General features: G+C 39.0%; 1 protein-coding gene and 1 non-coding gene across 4 annotated transcripts; both read left to right on the forward strand.

Moving 5' to 3' along the window:
- Positions 1–6675: 6675 nt before the first annotated feature.
- LOC112452115 lies at positions 6676–6833 on the forward strand. Its single transcript, XR_003040455.1, has one exon. It is a non-coding gene; the product is annotated as a U1 spliceosomal RNA (small nuclear RNA).
- A 5880-nt stretch (positions 6834–12713) lies between these two features.
- On the forward strand, positions 12714–21042 carry LOC112452110 (UDP-glucuronosyltransferase 2B1-like). 3 transcript variants are annotated; one of them, XM_025012169.1, is made up of 7 exons: positions 12714–12758; positions 13384–13744; positions 13950–14186; positions 14828–15244; positions 15829–16057; positions 19046–19265; positions 20578–21042. In XM_025012169.1, the coding sequence occupies exons 2-7, from the start codon at positions 13457–13459 to the stop codon at positions 20873–20875; spliced, it is 1689 nt and encodes a 562-aa protein (XP_024867937.1). In that variant the 5' UTR covers positions 12714–12758; positions 13384–13456; the 3' UTR covers positions 20876–21042. The 3 variants fall into 3 exon arrangements, with proteins under 3 accessions (XP_024867937.1, XP_024867939.1, XP_024867938.1); XM_025012171.1 differs by lacking the exon at positions 12714–12758 and adding an exon at positions 12970–13115; XM_025012170.1 differs by lacking the exon at positions 12714–12758 and adding an exon at positions 13219–13295.
- Positions 21043–24042: the final 3000 nt, after the last annotated feature.

Genomic DNA, 24042 nt, shown 5'->3' on the forward strand with positions numbered 1-24042 from the left:
AGGTCCCCTTTCTTTTTTAACTTGGGGAAATCTTCTACTACTGGAATCCCGGGCTATAAGCCCGGTTTCAGCCAGTAGCCCCCCGGATGTCAGAGGGGAAGACCCTCTCGCCCTCCTGGTGAGAAGAGCGAGGGGAGTGTGGGATTCCACTCGTGTCCAAAGACACGCGCAGCCTACCCACTAAAACCCCAAGAATGCCTGTTTCTGCGTCTTTAGAGGGTGTCCGGAAACTTGTTATTATCACTTTCGGATCACCCCCGACGCCGGGCCCATTAGGCCTTCACCGAGGCTGGCCGAGCGCTGAGCGCACATGTACACGGGGCGCTTGGCTTGTGTGCGTCAGCGTCACGTGACGCGATCCTATCCCCTCCACAGCCGATCCCCTCCACAGGCTATGTAGCAGAGACCTAAACTTGGGATCTCTGTGCAGGGGGTGTTCCGGAGGTACTGCACTTTTATGCTGGCCCCTACGGAGATACGGGTTCTTTCCACTTCTATATGGGCCACGGGCGGCTTTCCCGCAGACTTGTAGTAGAAAAACACAGCCTGCGTCTTCTGGGGGGCCACCCTAAGGCCCAACTTGCGCATCGTAGCCACCATTGCCCTCACTGCGACATTCGCCTTTGCTCGGGCCTCATCCCAAGTATTACTCTCGACTCCCAGGAATGTATCATTGGCAAAGCCGTTTAGCCAACATCCCGGGAGGAGGGCGATTCGGAGGAGGTAGTCATACCCTAGGTTCCACAGAAGTGGGCCAAGTACTGACCCCTGTGGAACCCCCCGCACGACCAACCCGACCCTTACTACACCATCGCGGTCGGTGTACAAGAGCCTTCTGTCCCGGAAGTAGTCATGTATGACTGCCCTTAGATAAGGAGAAACGCCGTGGTGATTTAGCGCCCTTTTTATCACTGGCCACGGCAAGGAGTTAAAGGCATTAGCTACATCAAAGCTAACGCCCAACACCACCCTGTCGGCCTCCATCGCCGCCTTCAGGAGGGCCCGAATGAATAAGATCGCATCCACAGTCGATCTGACCTCCCGGAATCCAAACTGGGCCTGTGACAAATCAGGCCCAGTCCGGGACAGATGCTGGACGATTCGGTCAGCGAGAATTCTCTCGAATAGCTTTCCGAACCATCGCCTAACAGGCATATCGGCCTGTATACCGATGGTTGGTCGGCGGGCTTGTCCGGTTTTGGGATGAGGACCAGACGAGCCGTCTTCCAAGTCCGGGGAAACCGGCCTTGCTTGAGGCACATTGTGAACACCTCGCACAAGCGCCCGGCCAGCTCCCCGGTAGCCAGGACCCACGCTTTCCCTGGAACTCCGTCGGGCCCCGGAGCCTTCCCTGACTTGATCCGTTTGGCGGCTTTCTTCAAGTCGTCCATGTAGACCCCGAACTCTTTATTCCACTTCACTTCTAGAGGTGGAGGTGGAGCGGAACCGTTGAGCACTCTCTCCCCAGGATCGTCTGGGAAGAGGGCTCCCACTACTTCCTCCAGAAATTCGGGGTACATGGACTCCGTCGCCGGGGGCGCCCAAGTCCTGAGTTTGTTGAGGATCAACTTGTAAGGGCGCCCCCACAGATCCTCGTCCAGGGCCTCGAGGAGCTCCTGCCATGCGTGGTCCTTGGCCCTCTTTATAGCGTTGGAGTAGAGCTGCTTGGCGGAGCGATACTCTACTCTCGTTTCCTCTATTTGTCGCTGGTGCCGGCTTTTTCTGGCCCGCAGCCATCGACGCCTCGCGTGGACGGAGGAGCGCCTTAGCTTGGCGATCTTCTCCGTCTACCAATACGCCGCTTTGCGTGGATGAGGCTTGGACCGGGGCATGCTGGCGTCACACGCCGCATGCATAACGTCCCCGATTCATTTAGCAGCACCATCCACGTCCTCGGCCACCGTAGTAGCGAAATCATCGACCCACAGGGAGGTATGGATGGACATCCGCAACATGTCGACGTCCATCCTCCTGTGGGCCCAGCGGGGAAAGCGCTTTTCAGTTTCCCCGCGGCGGGCCCGGACCTCCGGGAGCGTGGCCGGAAGACTCATCTCGATGAAAAGATGATCCGAGAGAGTCTCAATCCTGGTCACCTTCCATCCCTCCACCCGGCGAGCGACAGAGGGGGTTGCCCACGTTAGGTCAACGATGGATCTCCCCTGGACCCTCACACAGGTCTGGACTTTTCCGCGGTTTAGGATAACTAGTCCCAGGCCAGCCGCCCACTCTTCTAGGATCTTGCCCTTGCCGCCAGTGGTCGGGGAGCCCCACAATTCCGAATTGGAATTGAAATCCCCGGCCACTATCATTGGGCAGGGCAGGAACTTTGCCAGAGCAACCCTTAGGTTCCCTAGAACCTCCTTGAAGTCCGCCACACGCAGTCTCGGGGAAATGTATACCCTGGCAACATATATGTGGCCCCATCTGACCAATACGAACCCGTCACCTGCCTCAACTCGGGAACAGGCGACGGGCTTGCTGGTCTGCCTCCATGTCACTCCTGCCAGGTTGCACCGACTCACCGCCCACAAAGGGGTATTCGGTGGCAGACGACCCGGCTCAGCAGCCACTCCCAGGCCACAGCCCCGCTCCGCCATCGTGTGTAAGAACACGTCTCGCGAAGCGGGACTACGATTTAAGTTGGCCTGTAGGAATCGGTGTGGGGGCATTTTTAGTAATACTCATCGGAGTCCTCACCCCCAGCACCGTCCCCAGTTTCTACTGGAGGAATATCTGCAGGCTGCTGATCCTTCAATTCTGGCAAGGTTCCTTCAAATTCTGTTGAAGGTTCTGTGATTGAGGCAGGCGTCGGCAGTGGGGTCATCTGTCCCGACACTGGTATTTCCGTGCTGGTTTTCTCTACATCCTGAGTCACCACGGGTTCCAGGACAATTGTTGGTTCCCCGATAATCACGGATGCTAGCGCTGGGGTTGGTTGCGGCGGCGGTGGCAGCTGCAGCTGCTGCTGTGTCTACCGGCTCACCATTTCCTTTCCCCCGTTTTTCCTCCTTCTTTAGGGTAGAGGTCTATTCTCCAATTCCATTATTTCCAGCAACTGGAGCCGATCTTTTAACCGGTTGTTTGTTTGCAACCGGGAAGGTCACCGCCTCCATGTTGCTGATTCTGAGGGGAGTGGACGAAAGGTCTCGGGGTTTTCCTCCACCTCTATCCCCTCTATACCTCTACTCGCTGTGGACCTAGGTTTCACCGGTCCCGCCGCCATCCTGGGTTTCACCTTCCCCTTTGCGGAGGTACAGGCTTTCCCACCTGCGCGATGCCCCGCTGGCCTACCCTTGTCCGCGCAAACGAAACAATTGGGTGTTGCGCCGCAGCTCCGTGCTAAGTGATCGATTCCGTCACATCGGTAACACTGGGAGCTGCAGTCGACGGCACTTGTGCATTGCGCTCGCACATGACCTCCCTCCAGACATTTGAAACACTGGAGGAGGCGTGACTCGAGCGCCTGCACTCGGACCATGAACCAGCCCACTTGCAGCTTCTTATCCTTCTGGATAACGTTGTGTGCCGCAAGCGGGCACCTGATCCATGCCGTATTTAGACCGTTGGTGCCCCGCCGTATGGGGCCAACCTGAACTTGGGTTAGCGTACAGCCTCCCTTCTCCGCTACCGTTGCCGTCAATTCCATCCCCGTCACTGAATCTTCAATATCAAGAATTTTAAGTTTACTAGTTTTTTTAGGCCTGGTGATCCTGACTTCTGGGCGGCCTTCAAACAATTTGGTTAACCTATCCTACTCCGGTCTAGGCTCTCTTAGGCTTTAGGCCCGCTGTGAACCCGAGTTCCTCAAGATTTATCTTGGTGCGGACCTCTCGAAGGAGCTCCTCGTAATTTCTCTCGAGGCTCGTAAGAGTGACCGCCGCACTCTATGGCGGTCTCCTCTTTCCCGTCTTCTTATCAGCCGTGGCAGGTTTATTTACTGGCTTGAGGGGAGCCCCATTGCCAGCCTTATTGCCATTTACCTTAGGCTGTGTCCCGCTTTTAACCGCCTTGCTTTTTTTATTCACCACAGTCCACGTCGACTGATCGGCAGGTCTAGTGGCTTTATTTAGGGCAGGGGTGATTCCTCCTGCTGGTTTCTTGTTTCCGGGGTGCGAGCTTTTCCCTCCCGCAGCTCCGGTTTTGTTTCCAGCGGCTTTTTCTCTCGCTATTTCAGCGAACGTAGGCTTGGGCGCGGGTTTAGACTTGGGCTCGGGCTTGGGCTTAGGAGCTGACTTTGCTCCCTTCCTCTCGCCCTTACCCCCCGTTTTCTGGTCCCCTTTGCCACTCTTCGCATTGGTCGCCTCCCTTGGAGCCGATATGGCATTCTTTACGACTGGTGGCTTAGCCTTCTCGGTTGGTATTTGGCCGACCAACGGCGCATTCGTTTCCTTGACGCCCAGTCTGGCAACCAGGTTATTGGCCAGGTTCGCAAACATTCCCTCAATCTTAGCGTTGAGGGTGCTCAGCAGCCTGTCCTCCTGGGTTGCCTGCGCCAGTTGTTGTGGCAAGACAGCCTCCTCCAACAGTGTCTTTTTCCCGCAGACTATTGGCTTATGTACTAGTGGCATGCCCTTCGCAGCGATTTCTAAGAAGATTTTTTGCCTCTTAAGTTTCTCCGCTTCTTTCTCCTTCCTCTCTCTCTCGACGGTGTTTTCTTCCTCCTCAGAGGATTCAGGAATCACCTTCCGATATATCTCTCTCGTACGAATTGGGGATCTAGGAGGGGTATTGTTTATCACCTTCACCTCCATTTGATCTTCCCTTTGAGATAATAACGCTCTCTCCACCATTTCGCGAAGTCTCGCGTTATCCTCTCTCAGAGCGGAGATTTGGACGCGAAGTTCCTTGATCTCTACGTCTCGGGCCATTTGGTTGTCGTTTCCGCCCATACGGCTGACCAAGTGCAAACATGCCGCCGTAACTGTGGCGGCAGCATCGTTCAGGTGCCCTTTGTCAGTTCCCTTGAGGTGTTTCGCTGTTGTGTAGACGTTGTCCACCTTTCGTATGGCCTCTAGTACCCTCTCGGGCAGATCTACTGTCGGAGCCATCCTCAGCTCCTCTAGCATCTGCTTTTCGCGGAGCTTTCTGTTTATCGAGAGTATGGCCGACACAGAGGGGTCTGCCAGCTTCTCGAGTCTCCGCTTTTCCTTCTCTACCTTCTTTTTAGCCTCTCGAGTCAGCATCTTGTAGTACTCGCCGGTTGTGGGAGGTCTGCCTCTGCCTCTAAGCGTCTCCGTTCTCTCGCTCGCGTCTTTATTTGTGGATTCGGACACATCAGCGTCAACTTGACGTGGCGTCGTCTTCCTCAATGGACATCACATCGCTCAGGGAGTTCGTAGTGTCCGTTCTGGTCAAAGCTTTATCAGCTTTGTCAATGGCCTTTCCAGACTCAATTAATAATGAGTCGATGTCTGACTTCTTTTCTCTCAACGTATCAGCAAGGGTAAGGAAATCTCCGTCCTTGCTGGTTGAGAGAGCGCTTTTCACGCGGTTGTCCTGCGTAGATTGCCTAGTTCTGATGCGCGCAGGTTCCTTCACGGACTTAATAGTCCTGGAGGGCTTGTTTGCCGGCGTTGATTTCGCCGTATTCTCTGCCTCCATTTCAGTCCCCGCACTCTGCGGCGCTGGCGAGACTCCATCCTCGTTGCAACCCCTCCAAGGGCCTGTTTAAGGCCCCCGGTTGTTGCCTCGCTCACTCCCTAAACTCATTGTGGGGGGGTTAAAATTATTACTGCTCATCTCGGTTCAATCCCACTTCCCGTTGCGGCTCTATCACCTGGTGCGTGCCTTCACCGGCCGACCGGAAATCATCCGACCGACCGACGCCCCCGAGTTCCCCCAGGGGAGGTAACTATAACTTGGGCCTCCGGAATTATCAACAAGGGCACTGGTCTCCAGCCTCTTACACACCCACGGGCGGGGCCCATCAAGGGGCCGACGCACCGTGGGCTTTCAGAGGTCCCCAGGCTCCGACACCCGGGGCACCGCAGCGGGTGCTGCCAAGCGGGGGGCTCCACGGACGGATGGGGCCAAGGGTTTCGCAACCCACCCATGACCTTGCTCGCCGTGGCGACCAGCCTGAAGTCACGAGTCGTCGGCCGAGGTGACTTCCGCGCCAACGACCCCGCCTGCTTATTGGTCGGCTTAGGGTAAGGAGCCCCCACCGTACATCTCCCGCGCGCGGATACTGGACCGGACCATTGCCCGCTCTCCGGCAGCCACCGCACACCAGGAGACAGGGCACGCTGTAGATTGATTAATCTTTATTAACGTATATTAATGGGCGTAACTCTGAGCCAGCCGCCTCCATGACAATACAGCCATGAAGTAAAAAAGCTACCACACGTATACGACGCTATCGCAGTTTAAGTTTCGGCACACGCATCGCATGTACTCCTCGAATAAATTTCGTTAACTTCTCATAATTTTTATTTATAACCGGTGTAACGGTAACGATGGCCTCTTATACGTATGACACCATAATAGACCACTCCGCACACACCCGACAACATACACACGATTATCACACCGTCTCAGGGATAGTTGTAATAAACATGCAATTACACTGACTGGTTATGTGAGCTAGATGCAGCCCGCGATCCGTGTAAATACAACGGAGATTGCATGTAGCACCATTGAGACAGGGCGAGGAGTCACAGTGCAACAGAGGCACAAATACTTACCTGGCGCAGAGGCTACCGTGATCATGAAGGCGGTTCCTCCAGGGCGAGGCTCTTCCATTGCACTACGGTCGAGCTGACCCTTGCGAATACCCCTAAAGTGGGTATCTCGGGCGTATAATTTTTGGTAGTCAATACCTAATAACTTTTTGTAGGCTTGGCAATAGATTAATAATAATATTAAGAAATGCATACTGTCAGCAGTTTCGAGAAGGCGCGCGGAGAGCCAGACGCTCTCACGCTCACCCGAGCCGGTTACCTCGATACGGATGCTGTCATCAGCACCTTCCCACGGCGAATACGCCTCGCTTCTAACCGCTAGAAATAATTAATTACAAACTCCTTTTGAGTTACAGTAAAGAAATTTGGAATCAATTACGAATTATTATCAGAAATGATAACAGATGTGCATCAGCAACGACAGCAACAACAGCGACAGCACCGACGCTAACCGCTCGCCTTCTCCCGCGCTAGAGGCTACCTAAGAATTCTAGGATCATTGGTTAAATTGAAGTAGAAGCGACCCTGCGTAGTAATTAAGTTTTCTGTTCAAATTTATCCGTAGTTACTAACGATAGGAAGCAAGGGAAGAATTCCGTACCGAGCGACGCTTGCACTTGATACGCACGACCCGTAGGCCCTTCCCCTACCCCCGTACCACACCGCGCTCAGCAATATAAGGCCCTGCCTCGAGACGCGGGCACTTCTTGTGTGCCGCAAATTTTTTAACAGTTAACTTCACGCCATTTTATCTCAATCTCACAGACTTAGAGTATATTTCAAATTAGAGTCAGTGAGGACTCCGTCGAATAGAGTCAGTGCAAGCGCCCCTCGAGATCCTCAGATAACCAGTCTGAAGGTGCGTACCACGGGCTATTCGCTAGGTAGCAGTTCCATTCGACAACGACAACGACAACGACCTTCGATCAGACCTTCAAGTAAACAAAACCTCGTAAGTCGCAACCTCGCGCCACTCTCCATTATACCGTCGCAAAAGCGCCCGCCTGTTCTTCTGCTCGGCCCGAGCAGCGCTTTATCACCGCTATCGCGTCCCGCCACGAACGTAACAACCGTCTTAATTCTTCACCGTTCGTTTCTCGCGATTTTATTGTAACAACGGAAGGTGACTCTTGCTTAGTAAACGATTATGTTTTAATTTCTTTACCGTTTATATCTATTGCATTAATAATAATTTTGACGCTAAGAAAGCGTTGCATGTGAAATTTTGAATTTGTGTTAAATATATAATTTGGTGCTACTAAACCGCCGGTTTTCGCCCAATTGCCTTGTGTATCCAATTGTGTATCCTGGGAGCTATATCGTCTTATTCATGTTTTATATAAATGCGCCCCTCGCCGGACGTAACAGATCGCACTCGTCAATTTAAAATGGTGGACGATCAAAGTGTGTGTAGGGTCGGATTGACCCAGTGTTCTCCGTGAATGAAAAAATAGGTGTTCTCCGAGGGTTAAAAAGTTGTTATAGGTTGAATTTATAGATACATTATTTTGTTTAATCAATGAATTTAATCATTAATTCGAAATAGGAAAAATTTTTTTACTTAGAAAGCAACGGGTTCTGAAAACGATATCGCACATAGTTCAAGACTTTATCTACGCAGTCCGTACTATACGTAATTGAAGATGTATTTTACAACAAGAGGTATTGTATTTTAATGTAATATTTATTATTTGAAAAATAAAACGTAACATAATATAATTATCTTCAATAGTGTCTAAATTAACATAGTACAATTAGTTTTATAAAGTACTATAAAAATAATGTTCAAAAAATAATATATTATAAAATTTTAATTTCTGTTTATGTGTTTTCCCATATTCAACTTTATCTTTAGTTGCGCCGTAAGTTTATATGTATATTGTTAACTGTTACACTCACGGTCTAAGGCCGTGGTTACATTATATTATTTTAATAGCTCTATGCAGAATAGAGCTAGAGGAATAGAATTACATATAAACAATTATATGGTTCTATATTTAGAAGATACTGATGATGACACCCACAGAAAACAAAAACCTCTAATAGACGTCCATCATGGAGATTCAGAACCTCCATTAGACATATCCATGTAACGTTCAATGGATGTCTAATAGACATCCATAGTTCCGCATTTCACACCTCCATTAGATCTTCATTAGACGTATTGATAGATGTATTTTAGACGTCATATAGCTCAACCATATGTGTTTTATGGAGCTTCGATGGATTATTAATACGCCTACATTTAAATTGCGCAAAGGCAAACAAGCTTAAGCTGTTGAAATATTATCAAACATTGCGTATAGTTACTACATCTAATGTGGATCTAAAAAGTTATTATACAAATATAGAAAATGTAATATTAATTGCATAAATATTGTAATTAATACTATGTTGTATTGCATTCAATGGAAAAACCAATTGTATAAATTAATATGGTAGATATTAGAAATATTTTAATATTTTTTGTTAAATAAAAGTTCTTCTTTTTGTATTAAATTAAATAATATTGTTTATTAAAATTTTTATAAAAATTTTTTACAGTTATTAGTATTTTTTGAATTCTCTTAACTTGCATTTGAGGATATGTCTGTATTTGTTTATATCTGTCGATTTTATAATAATATACTTTTTTCTCTAGTCATAATATAACTGTAATAAACATTTCCTTGCTGTATTGTATTGTAAATTTAAATCATTTGCTTTAACGCTCTTATTGTATTGATCGATATCTTCGTGTATCGATTTTGAGTTGCAAATCGATCGATTTCTGACCAATCTATTCGCAACTCAAATTTATCAGCCAGAGTTTCATACCTCGTTTGTGCTCTCCGTGGATTTACCCGAGGCTTGCACAAAATATATATTCAACACTCTTTGCAACACTCTTTATCGATTAAATGAAATGTTTGCGCGTTATTTCCTGATTTGCGTGCAGATGGTAATAAGCTATCATCAGTAAGCTCGAAAATTTCTATATTGTCAACATTGTATAAATTTGTATATCATTGACATTGCTGTGTATTAAAGATTTCTACATTATCAAACGTAATTATATATATAATTATATCGGCGATGCATAAATGTATCGATAATGAGTTATCGAAATATGAACTTTTGTATAATTGTACAATTTTACTATTTTGTACAAGAATTAAATGTACAAAATAGTAAAAAAAAATTAAAAAATTTATTCAAACAAAGCACCGTTCTCCGAAAAATCGATTTTTTCTCAATTTTCTTGAAGTGAATATACGTTAATTTAGGTGTGCTTTATGCGTGGTATAAATTTTAGTACCTTTTGCGGCATTAAAAATCGAAATACTGAGTTTCAAAGTTTCAACTTTTAACATGGGATTACTATTTCGAGTTATTGTGAAACAGACGTTATAATGAATTGTAAAAAAATTTTTCTCTAAATGTTTTTGAAAAACTAGTATATGATGCTCCATAAAAATAGAAATAATATGCGATATAAGTGTCAATACCCTTGCGATATTTATTTTCGAGAAATACTTGTGTAAAGTACGCGATTTGATGAATTTTTCGGTCAGTTCAGAGTGACAGAAGAGGAGAGGCGTCAGTTACTTGGACAACGCGCATGAGTTCTCACGCTTAAAGTTAACATTTTTTAGATGTTATATTATATGTAATATTTTGTATACTAGACATCACAGAGGCGCGCTACGCGCGCGCTATTTATTTTTGATATTTTACTGTTATTATTAATTACACTGTTAACCACACAACTGTCAAAATATGCCACGACAGCCGCTCATGAAGTAAGCGCAGAGAGAAAACCAATCGGCATCGCGGAAAAGCGACAACAATTAATACTTCGATAGATTCGAGTATCGATATTCGATGACATGCTCTTTTTAGAAAAAGGAGAAAGGAGACTAGACACTACAGACGCGCGCTTCGCGCGCGCTATTTAGCTTTAACATTACACACAACTGTCAAAATATACGATGACAGCTGCTCATGAAGTAAGCACAGCGAGAGAACCAATCGGCATCGCGGAAAAGAAGCAACAATAACCGCGATACATTCGAGTATCGACTTTGCACGTCTTTTTTAGAAAGGGATAAACAATTAACTTTAGTAAAATAAATTTTCTTTTTAAGGGGATCCTGCAGCCGTATGATTTACCGACATTATCATTTTTAGATAGATCTTTTAACTGGCTTTATAGAATTGCAAAAATCTTTTACAGAATTAAAGTCCGCACAAAAATCTAGGGTAACAAACGCGATTTTTTATCAAAAACACGAAAAAATTAAAAATATTACTTATTAGGGCACATACAGCTGTCACCTGACGACAATATTTGGCTTAAAACAAAAATTCTGCAGTTTATACATACATAATGTTTGGGAATGTAGGAATAATATCGTGCAAGTAGAAGTAAGATTTAATGCGTACAAAAAAAATCCATCAAAATTTTATTTTAGTAATGCAAATACGGATGCAGGATGACAAGAAGAGCAGCAACAATACTTAGTTGCCGAATTTTGCGAGAAATGGCGAACAATCGAACAAGGACAGATGTCATTTCGTTAGACAAAGACAGATATAGGGAAAACAAAATTAGAAAGGTTGACATTATCGACATCGAAGAAGTTCGCCTGTCACTGCAGGATCTTCTGAGCCGAAGAGAAAAAAAGAAATAAAAAAATTAAAAACAAATAAAACGGAAGGTTTAATAAGTAAGAAAATTGAAGGAAAATTTGAAAAAGAACATATATGAAAGATTTAAAAAAGAAAGCTTAGGTAAAGATTATAAATCAAAATTATATTATATAGAAGTGTATATTGCGTTAACAATGCATTTAATTCTATACACAGTAAAAAAGCGTGTGTACATAGCAATCCATATGTTAAAATTTTCTTGTGTTACCAAGATTAATTGAATATTATTTCAATGTAAAATTAACATACAACAGCTATTATGTTATTTTTTTCTTAACATTTTTATGTGTTACATTTATGTCAACGTGATAACTTAACACTTTATATATGTCATTTAGAAATTCAATATTATTTTAAGTTTTTTTAACACAATTACTTTAAAAAATAAACATGTTTTAAAGTTATTTTAACACATAAACAAAAGTTAAACGTAAATTTTCAAATAATCGTAAACTTTGACATACAAAATAATTAAATTTACTAAAATTAAATATTTCTATTACACATAATTTAAGTAAAATCTGTAAAATAATTAATATTATGTTAATATAACTTGAAAAATAAAGTAAAAAAAACTAATATGAATGTAAAGTAGTGTCAATTAATTAAAATTTTTAAGTTGTCAACAAGTAACACATGATGAATGAGTCATTTTAACTTAAAATTTAGAGTGGATTTTCTGGGATATGTAAAAAATGTTAAAATTACGTTTTATTTTTTACTGTGTAACCTTGTATTATTCTAAATAATTTTTTATTTTTTCGAATAAACTTTGATGACAAACTAATATTCGGTTTATTTGTCATTGGATCAGTTAACTTTTATTTTACTACTTTCATAAATGTATTGCTATTATTAGTATATAATTATAGTATATAATACACGAAAAGAAAAGGATTTGATACTATAGGAATAACTAACATTTTTTTTGCTGTAAGAGCTATAATTTAGCAATACCTAGTAGCATAATCTTTTTGCAACTTATTACTAACATAAGTAGCAAAAGGTTTAGCAAAACTTTTGCTATTGCAACAAAAGGTTTTACTATTATTGCAAAATTAATAGCGTTTGCTGCAAAAAATATTTGTTGTCCCATGTTTAACGAATAGATTTGCTATATATAGTAGCAAATCTTTTTTTTTCATGTATTAGTATACTTAAAAATTATTCATGACTGTGTGCTGAATATGCATTCTATTCATTGCATTAGAATTGTAAAAAAAAACAAAAGAAGCTGATAAAGCAAATAGTGGGTATATAAGGCAGTTACAGATAATGTGCATATATACAGTATATGTTTATTAGATATTTTTAGATATACAATATAAATATATTAGATATATTAGTTATATTAGATATACTTTTAGATATACTATTAGATATACAGTACATATATATTATATAAATAGTACATATGTATATTATAAATAGATACATTATATCTTTATAGTTTATTTCTAAAAAGTATATTTTTAAAAAATAATTTTATTACTTTCTACATGATTAAACTTATCTTTAAATAAGCTTCAATTTAATTGAAAAAAATATAAAATTTTTAAATATAATAGATGGTGGAGATATTTTAAAAATTATAACATTGTATTTTTCAAAAAATCTAAATACATTGTTATAAAGTACTTTTGAGACTATTAAAGTCTTGTTTAAAATATTTTTGCATACCTACTGTTGTATCGCTGATATTCACTTAGAAAGTCGAAACATAAAAGTCAATTTTCTTCAAAGGTGTGTTTCATAAATGTGCATAAAATTACTTATGAAAAAAATACGTGTTTTTTATTATAATACATATTACTGATCATACGTTCTAGAATATCCAAAAATAATCTATTTGTATTTAAACATCTATTGTATTTAAAATATCGGGATAGGAATACTTGGGTTTCTAGTTACTTACGTTTTCTTGTAAGTTATCGAGAAAATGTCGACAATTGCCAGTTATTACGTAATTTCAAGTTTATCTGTTACTTACTGTTAATTTTGTGCTTATTAGTATACGTCAAAAGGACTATTAACTTGAAACGAAGAGTAGAAAAATGTAGTGCTGGACTCGTATATACTAATATATGGTTTCTGGAATTGATCGGAAGATCACGCGAGAGACTTTCACGTTCGTACCAACAATGACAAGTTGTACCATCTTATTTCACCTTGTTTGTTGTATTTTAATGGGCCTCATGACATCGTCGAAACCGCTGTCGATTTTACTCCTGCAATCTCTTCCATCGACCAGTCATCACATTTGGGCGACGAATTTGGTCAAAGGATTGCTTCGCGAAGGCCATCAAGTACACGCAGTGAGCACACTCAAGACTAAGGTCGAGGGTAAACTCGCACAGAACTTGACATACGCCGTAAGTACATATGTATTACAAGACTCAAAAATATTCTGAATATGCATCTATTATTTACAATTTTTAAAACACAAATGCGAAAGAATATAAGTTGTTTTTTTAAATATTGTTTTATATTTTATGTAAGATTAATATACTTTCGAGAATTCTAATTTATTAAGTTCTACATGTCTTTTTCTCCTAAAATAAAAAGCACCGTTTTCAGGTTTTTGAAGGTCTTATGAATTCTTCCGATAAATACGAGGATTATGGTCCGGCACAGTGGGAAAAATACAATGCATTTCATATGGCGTATGTTACATATCAATGGGCCATCTACGGATGTGACAGAGTGATAAAAACTAATGCAGCGAAAGAACTTTTAGAAATGATCAAGACTGTTAAGTTTGATGTCATAGTGCAAGACGTTACTCTACATCAATGTTTGTATGGACTGTGGAAGGTAAAGATAAGCGATGTATATTTAGTAAACTGTAATTATTTAGTCCGTCGCATTTTTAAGCGACTGAAATTGTTTTGTAAGTCAAATTTTGTTTGCGGCATTGTACTGCAGCTTTGAAAGTATTTAGTCATTGTTCAATCAATGATAACTTTTATTATCGCTTATTAGTTGAAATAAATGGCATTTTTAAGTTGTAATATACATAAGAAAAAAAATATAAGAATGTAAAAATTCTCGCGGCCCTCTCTCTATGGATTGTAGAATACAATCTAAGAGAAGTTGGAACTATATGTATATAAAATTATATAACTTATTTTATAAGATGATTAAAATGATGATAGATACAACGACATGAATTATGCATTAATGTTTTGCATTGTGTGCTAATAAAATAACGGATTTTTTGTTATAGAGTAATATTTAATTAATTCAATTATTTCTTCTTAATTATTCACAAATAATAGCTACTTAGTTTTAGCAACTTTGCCATTGTCACCCTGTACACTAAGAAAAAAAAATACTTAAAAATTTATTTGTGGAATATAGGTTTATTTCATAGAAATAAACCTTTTGTGAAATAAAGCTTTTATTTCACAAATAAATTTTTAAGTATTTTTTTTTAGTGTAAGTATTCTTTACAGGTTGCTAAAGGTAAGCCACCCATAGTTGGCTTTATTCCGTTAGGCGCTGCACCATGGCTCAAGGATTATATCGGTGGTCCAAGTTACTCAACTGTTCGACCTTATGCAAGTTCAGATATTGCAAAACCCGTAGGTTTGTGGCAGAGAACGTGGAATACTCTGTATTTTATCGCGGACGATTTTATGAGACACTATTATTTCTTGCCTATCGTTCAACGGCTCGCCGAAGAATACATAGGCCACTCAATCCAGCCATTACATGAAATAGAAAAAGACAGTATTAATATCGTATTAATCAATAGTTATTGTGCATTCGAGCCTGGGATTCCATTGCCACCGAATGCTCTGGAGACTGGAGGATTGCATGTTCAGGTCGTGCAACCGATTGTTGGAGACGTAGTGGTAACATATTCTGAGGTAAGAATAATTGTTCTTGTTATTACTTAAAAAGTAGCAAATATATAGCTCCAATATTAGCAAATAAATTGTGTATACTAAGGAAACAGAATTTTAACAAGATCGTGATCAAAAACATTAGAACATTCTCGGACTTACAATTTCTTTTCACAGAACCTATTACAAATATAAAGTTTTAAAAGAACTTAACAAAACATATAATTTTCTCAATCTTGTGTCTTCTATTAACAATTAAGTGAAATTCGAAAAATTTATTTTACCAATACAGGAAACAGTAATTCTCAAAATAACACAGAAAAATGTTACATCACGCGTCCCAAATCACGCATACGACGTGATTGTGAGAAACACTGCCTAACATATACGCTTACGAAGTCGCAATACAACAGCACTTATATAATAGTAATTGAAATCCAGAAACATGTGACAACTATCCCATGAGACAAGCAACTCTGGTCTGCTTTACGTTGCTTTTTGCTTATAGAATAATACGTTTTCTTAATGTATTGCTTACTTTTGAGCTGTTTTGGAAATTAAGATAATATTTTCGTACATTATTAAATGTTTTTATCATTATTTTGCAGGATGTGCGGATATTTCTTGATGGAGCAAAGACCGGAGTCATCGTAATATCGTTAGGAACAAATTTAAAATGGAAAACTGTTGAACTGAACAAGATTAAGAGCATAGTATTGGCTTTGTCAAAACTAAAGCAACGAGTGCTTTGGAAGCTAGATGCTAAAGCTAAAGTGCCATTTAAAATACCGGAAAATGTAATGACTGTGAAATGGATACCGCAACGAGAAGTTCTGTGTACGTTTCTCGATTTTTAGAAAAATACGAAAATCATAAAACATGATATATATATATATATATATATATATATATATATATATATATATATATTTCAATATACATATGTTTAATTATTTATTATACATTTCTTTAAAAAACTGTTATACGTATTCAAGTTTACTTTTATGACTTACTTGTAATTTTTTATTAACGATTAGAATGTTAATCTATAAAATTCAATTTTTAGATATTATTGTTTTGTGTTATCTTAGAAATAGCATTAAGGGGATCCTATATAGTGGCAGTAGTTACCGACATTTTTTTATTTTAAGAAATCTTTGAATTGGCTTTACAGAATTGCAAAATTCTTTTACAAAATTAAAGTACGCACAAAAATCTAGTCCGCGACACACGATTTCATATCGGAAACAAAAAAAAATTAAAAATTTTACTAATTTGGGCACATACAGCTGTCATCTGACGACAATAACAAAAATACTGCAGTTTATATATATAAAATGACACCAAGGCGGACTAGAGACAACATTTAGCAACAATATTGTGTAAATAGACCTAAAATTCAACGTTTAGAAAAAAAGATTTTCTCTAATAAAGTTTTATTAAGCAAAAGCACATTCAGGTTGATAGGATAAGCAGTATGGCGTGTAGCGAGAGATGGCGCAGCAATCGAACAAGGACAGATGCCTCCCGTTAGACAAGGACAGATATAGATGTATTAGAGTTCCTCTAGTAAGAGTTAAGGGGATCCTATAGCGAAGGCCGAACTTCCTCGACGTCGGTAATGTCAACATTTCTAATCCTGTTTTTTATGTTATATATCTATATCTGTCCTTGTCTAACGAGGGGCATCTGTCTTTGTTCGATTGCTGCGCCATCTCTCGCTACACGCAATACTGCTTATCCTATCAACCTGAATGTGCTTTTGCTTAATAAAACTTCATTTTACAAAATCTTTTTTTCTAGACGTTGAATCTTAGTTTTATTTACACGATATTGTTCCTACATGTTGTCCCTACGTCGCCTTGGTGTCATTATATATGTATAAACTGCAGTAATTTTGTTATTGTCGTCAGATGACAGTTGTATGTGCCCAAATTAGTAAAATTTTTAATTTTTTTTCGTTCCCGATATGAAATCGTATAACGCGATGTAGATTTTTGTGCGTACCTTAATTCTAGACCAAAAACTTGCAATTTTGTAAAGCCAATTCAAAGATTCCTTAAAATGAAAAAATGTCGGTAACTACCGCCACTATAGAATCCCCTTAAGACATCGTCCGCCATTAACGGATCCGTAACAGAACGTCCCAAAAAAAAATATCCCGCAACAGAACATCCCACGACAAAACGTTCCAAAACAAAATGTACCCTCGACGAAATTTCCCACGACAAAATACCCACGATATAATCAGCAAATAAATATATATGTCATTGTCGGTTCTATTACGGTATTACATTAGCACATGCGTACATACTAATATATGACCACAAACCCATGTGACACCTCGTTTCGCGTGAAAAGTGTATCCGTGGAGGCAGTGTAGGTTCCGCCCCCCGCGGGGAGCTTCACTATTATTAAACTAGACACATAGTGTGCCTTCAAAGTACATGCGTGGGCTTTCCCGCGTGAAAAGTTGTAAACCCATTTGGCTCCTCGTCTCGCGTGAAAAGTGTATGCGTGGAGGCAGTAGGTTCTGCCCCCCTGAGGGGGGCTCCACTATTATTAAACTAAACACATAGGCTGCGTTCGGTTTGGGCGCTCACGCGCTGTAAGCATCACTCTAGCTTCGTTTGATATTCGATGTGCAACGAAGATAGAATGATGCTTACAGCGCGTGAGCGCCCAAACCGAAAGCAGCCATAGTGTGCCTTCAAAGTACATGCGTGGGCTTTCCACGCGTGAAAAGTTGTAAACCCATGTGGCTCCGTCTCGCGTGAAAAGTGTATGCGTGGAGGCAGTAGGTTCCGCCCCCCTGCGGAGAGCTCCACTATTGTTAAACTAGACACATAGTGTGCCTTCAAAGTACATGCGTAAGCTTTCCACGCGTGGAAAGTTGTAAACCCATGTGGCTCCTCGTTTCGCGTGGACGTCCTGTCGCAGGATATTTTGTCACGGAGATATTTTTTTGGACATATTGTCGTGGCCAGTCGTGGGATGTTCTGTCGTGGGATATTTTTTTGGAACGTTCTGTCTGACTACCGCCATTAACAGGGGAGAAGTTAGTGGGAGTGAGACAAAGCACATTCTGAAGTACAAGAGTGGGGAGGCTGTCTCTCTGGATCGTTCGCATAATTCCCTGTTAATAACGGACGGTGTCCTAACTCTTACTAGAAGAACTCTAGATATATAACATAGAAAACAGGATTAGAAATGTTGACATTACCGACGTCAAGGAAGTTCGGCCTCCACTATATTGACTATAGGATTCCTTTAAGTAGAATGAGATTTGTAATTGCGAAAATTACTTATACGTTTTTATATTATTAAAATCACCATTCAAGTATTTTAGTAAAATATCGCGATAGATTTACACAAACGCATCGCGCTTATAATTAGTTTATGGATTGAACAATTCTTACACATATTACTTATCATAGTGAAAACTCAATTTTAAAAATATATACGGTACAAAAAATCAATTATTGTTCTTGTTTGCAATTAAACTCATTTACAATTAGTTATTTTGTAGTTCGTAATGCCTAAACAATTTTATTTTATTTTATAGCTTTGTATACTTACGATAATTTTTTTTTTTTTTTTTAATTATACAATTACATTTTATAATATAATCTTGTTATAAAAAAGTCAGTTTTTTTCTAATAAATTTGTAAATAATTTGCAGGCAACAAAATATGTGGATTAAAAAATACTAGTTATTAATTTAAATGTAATTTTTACAATTAACAAAATGCTTATATATTAATTTCATATTTTGATTATAATAATTGAGAGTCATAATTTGTTAGAATAAATTTTTATGTTTAGCTCATAAGAATGTGAAAGCATTCTGGGCGCAGGGTGGTCTTCTCAGCACGCAAGAAGCCATTTGGGAAGGTATACCTATGATTATAACGCCTTTTTTTATGGATCAAAAGTCCAATGCGGAAATATTAGTGGCTAAAGGCGTTGGTATTCGTTTGGATTTTAAAATTCTATCCACGCAGTCCGTACTACACGCAATTGAAGAAATATTTTACAATAAAAGGTATTATATTTTAATATAACAATTATTATTTGAGAAATAAACACAATGTAATTATCTCCAATAATGTCTAAATTAACATAGTATAATTAGTTTTATATAAAGTCCTGTAAAAATAATATCCAAAAAATAATATAAAATTATATAGAATATAAAATATAAGATAGAATTTTATTTTTTGTTTATATGTTTGCCTATATTTACCCACACAGCAAAATATATCTGAGATATAGTCAGATATTTTTATGCCTACAATTTCAAGTCAAATCTGAGATATCTTATTTTCAGATATTCACAGAATATCTGCAGGACATCATTACTTGATATCATATTATATCTTTGAAAAAGACATCTTTGCAATATTTGCATTCGAATATATGGTCGATTTAGAGTCAGCTCTTATATTTTATAAAGATCAACTCAAGTTTATTCATAGCCAATAAAACAATCCGAGAGGACTTGGACGCCGTACTGATTTGTCCCGGCAAAAACCGCGAGGGAACTTAGAAAATTTTCACTCGGGCGGCGCCGGAGGTAACGACCGCGGCGCGAAAGCAACTCGCCGCGAGGGGACTTAGAAAACTTTTGCTGGGGTTGCGCCGGAGGTAACGACCGCGGCACGAAAGCAACATGCCGCGAAGGGACTTAGAAATTTTCGCTCAGACGAGTGCTAGTAACATGCGCTGCCGCGACGCGGCTACATGCGCCAGTATTTTCTTATAAGCAAAAATTCTTATGCACTAGGATAAAAGGCGAGTCTGTGAGATACTTGGCTTTAATATTTTTCGTGATACCTCCGAGATATCATACAGTGCAGAAATGGTAAAATGCAAAATATTTGAATAGTATCGAAGCATAATAATTTTGAATTTGTTGTGGATTCTTATGAAAAGAACTTTTTTATATTTGAAGAAAAACTCAGAATTGGTGACATAAAAATGAATTTCTTTTAAACTCTTAAGAATCATTTTAGAACAGAGAATAAATACGGAAAAACAATTAATTTCATAAATCAAGAATTTAAAAAGAATTCTTTTCTTCTTGCTATTTGAGTTGTATGTAACATATCGCTTTTAAATGAGGCATAGATATCCGATATATATATGCAGATATCATATCTGAGATAAAATTATCATGGCTTTTTATAATCATGGAGATGTCTCTGAGATATTCTCATGATATCTTGCGCAATCAGATATTCCGTTATTCAGATATCTTCTAGATATCTTGGTAATATATTTTACTGTGTGGGTAGCTTTATCTTTAGTTAAGTTTATATTGTATTAATTATAATGGTAAAATATTTTTCGTGCAGTTATACAAAAAACATGAAACGATTATCCAGCGAATTCCGGGATCGACCATTACCGCCATTAGATTTAGCTATTTGGAGCATTAAACACGCCGCTCGTCAACCAAATGGAAGTTTAACAACGCCGCTGAGATCTCAAAGCTGGGTGGAACAAAATCTAATCGATGTCTATGCATTTCTGGTTTTTACTGTTTTTAATCTTTTGATAATATTGTTAAGTGTATTCTTTGCATTAAAGTTACTCATTAATTTTTGTTATAATCGCATCGTGTCTAAATTGAGCAAGAGTAAACAGTCGTAAGTTGTTAAAATATTAACAGATATTTCGTATAGTTATATATAATGTTATACGTAATATAAGAAAATAGAATTAATAAATAAATGTAGAAACTGTGGTATTAACTCTATATAGATATTGTAAGTAATAAATAATATGTTGTATTATGATAAATTGTCCAAATAAATAAAGATGCTGGTAAACATTAAGAATATTTTATATATTTGGTAAATCAAAACTCTTTTTCACAATGAATAAAATAAAGTTTTAGCAACATTTTTATTAAATATTTACACCAATATAAATATTTTAAAACATTTTTATAATTTAAATTTAAAGATGCAAACGTTATTTTGTTTAATTAATGAATTTTAATTATTAATTTCAAAACAAAGATAAAATTTCTCACAAAAAAGCAACGATCAAAAAGATTGAAAATAATGTCGTTAATGGAAAGTCAAGAGATTTCATTTCAAAATGTAGGTCGATTATGCGTTAATTCTCTTTTCGTTTTATTCGAGATTTTCCTCCCTTTTCCGGAATTACGTAAAAACGGTTTTTCGGCATATAGATCCTTGATACGCACGCCGTGGGCTGGTTTGATTCCATTATTTCTTTCGATGTGCACTGACCTATCTTTCAGGATTCTCACAATTGTATCCTTTATTCTTTCCCTCCCTTTACGATCTGATTGAACGATTCCGCTAAAACGATTCCGTTTAGATGATGTTATCCTTTGTATCTAACAATTGTGATAGCTTAACTAAAGAAAAGAGCAAATCGAAGTTGAGATTTTTCTCGCAATAAACTATGAGTATCGTGAAGAGACAATTGTCTGAGGCTGTAGGTATGATTAAAGCGCAAGAAAGTGATGTTGGATGTTTCAAATAAGTGCGCACACAAATGTGTTGAAAAATAAAAAAAAAACACTGTAATTATTATTAATCAAGAAAAGTGAAAATGGAAATAGAGAACGGAAGTAAAAACGAAAGTAAATATTATAGTTTAAAGAAAAAATTCAAATAACTTCTATTTCCGCTGCTTTCTTTTCTCCTTCTTGACGGTAAAAAAATAAAAAGACGGTCTTTCCAATCTTACAATTAAGTTTAAGAAAATCTTAATTGAGTCTTTAAAACATGTGAGATCTTTTAGAGATTTTAAACTTTACCTTCTATCTTTTATTTTGCGCAAAAAATAAATAAATAAATAGGCTATCAATAGTAATTAAATTATTCTTTTACCCTTATTTTTTATTTGTTAATATCTTAAGCCAAAGCTAAAGATAGTAGAAAAAATATATAATTTAATGCTAAAAAATTAAATAAATTTATTTATTTATAAGTATCTTTAAATATTCAATATATAAAACATCTTGGAAAATTCTAACAAGCGTTTTAAAGTTAACGTTTCTTCTATTTCATGTACACGCATATATTTTTAAAATATATTTTAAACCTTTCTTTGCTATAGCAAAAAATTGTGCCGGAGTAATTATATACTCAACCTATTTTGCTTTATTTTAGTAAAACTGTATTTATTGTAACCGACGTTTTTCTTATAAATGGCCAAGTAGTTCATTTACATGCTAGACGACCGGAAAAAAATGCTAAAACGGATGCAAACTCATCACGCGGTTATTACTATAAAAACAGTCAGAATGTTTGACTGTTAATCGTGTCTTTTAATGTCTCCATAGTATGTTTCTGTTTGATTTACGGAAGCATATAAACTGACAGGGTAATCTGCATTTTTAAGTTATGAAAATATTATACTTATAGATTAGGTATGTTCTTAATAATTAATTATTAAGTCCCCTATTATGAGATAGGCTCCTAATATGCGACAGCGAGGTTTCTGCTAAACTAATAGGCCCTATCTGTTGGTTCCACCATGAACTTATTGCCTTTGGGGTAAAACCTATTTAGTGAAAAATTCATTGTTTGATCGTGCGTGTAGTCGTTGCAGAGAAAGAAATTGTGAAATTGGATGTTGTCAAGTGTCATGGATATGAGTCTTTAAACCTTGTTTATTATATAATTAATAAATATTTGGCAATAAGTTCTGCATGCAGCGATAGAGTAAGGTCGTATTAATAGGAAAATACGGGATATGTTGAGTTGCTCAATTGTAGTAGAGATTAGATTTGGTGATCGTGAAACCGCAAGGCGTGGTGCTCGTAACACGTGCTCGACGTTTTGTTCCCCGGAAAAAATCTCCCGGAAATCAGTTCCCGGAAAAAATCTCTCCGGAAAAAATCTCCCCATCAAAAAATCTCCCCCGGAAAAAATCTCCCCCGGAAAATATCTCCCCCGGAAAAAATCTCCCCCGGAAAATATTTCCCCCGGAAAAAATTTCCGTGCCCAGCAAAAACCGAGGTGCCACATGGGTTTACAACTTTCCACGTGTGAAAAGCCCACGCACGTACTTTGCAAGGCACACTATGTGTATAGTTTAATGATAGTGGAGCCCCCCGCAGGGGGGCGGAACCTACTGCTTCCACGCATACACTTTCCGCGCAAGGCGAGGTGCCACATGAGTTTACAACTTTCCACGTGTGAAAATCCCACGCATATACTTTGCAAGACAACTTTTCTCAAGAAGTTTAACGCAACCAGCAAAGCGCAAATAAATTAAAAAAGTTGTCGTAACTAAAAACAAAGACAATAAATACATAACTCATGATAATTTAATACAACGAAAGATTGACAGCAACATTCCTCAGGATTTTCAACGCATCCAACAAAGCGCAATTAACGTAATACAATCGGCGTAACTAACAACAAAGATAAATAACACATAATTCATAACACATTTTTATAACGATAGATTGGCAGCGACATTCTTCAAATATTGTAACACATCCTGTCGGTTGTAGGCTGCAACGAGACTCTTCAATCGCGCATCGTTGTCTTTGTAGCGCTTGTTTCTATCATTCGCAGGAGCGTGAGCATTCGCGCGCGCAATGTGAGCGTCGACGAGACCCTGCTCTGCTTGAAGCAACTCAATCATTTTCCACAGTACGAGATGCGAACCATTTGCTCTCCGATTTAGTGCTTGGTGCCATCCTTCCACTGCATTGTTGGTACGAGCAACAGCCACCATCACTGAGGAGTAGTGGTTCCACAAAGAAATGTCAAACATTGCGCCGCGTCGCACTTTACGACGACCTAACACGCCAACCCAAGTGTGCT

The sequence above is a fragment of the Temnothorax curvispinosus genome, unplaced genomic scaffold (genome assembly GCF_003070985.1).
Source record: "Temnothorax curvispinosus isolate PA1 unplaced genomic scaffold, ASM307098v1 QBEX01002956.1, whole genome shotgun sequence".
Taxonomy (NCBI): domain Eukaryota; kingdom Metazoa; phylum Arthropoda; class Insecta; order Hymenoptera; family Formicidae; genus Temnothorax; species Temnothorax curvispinosus.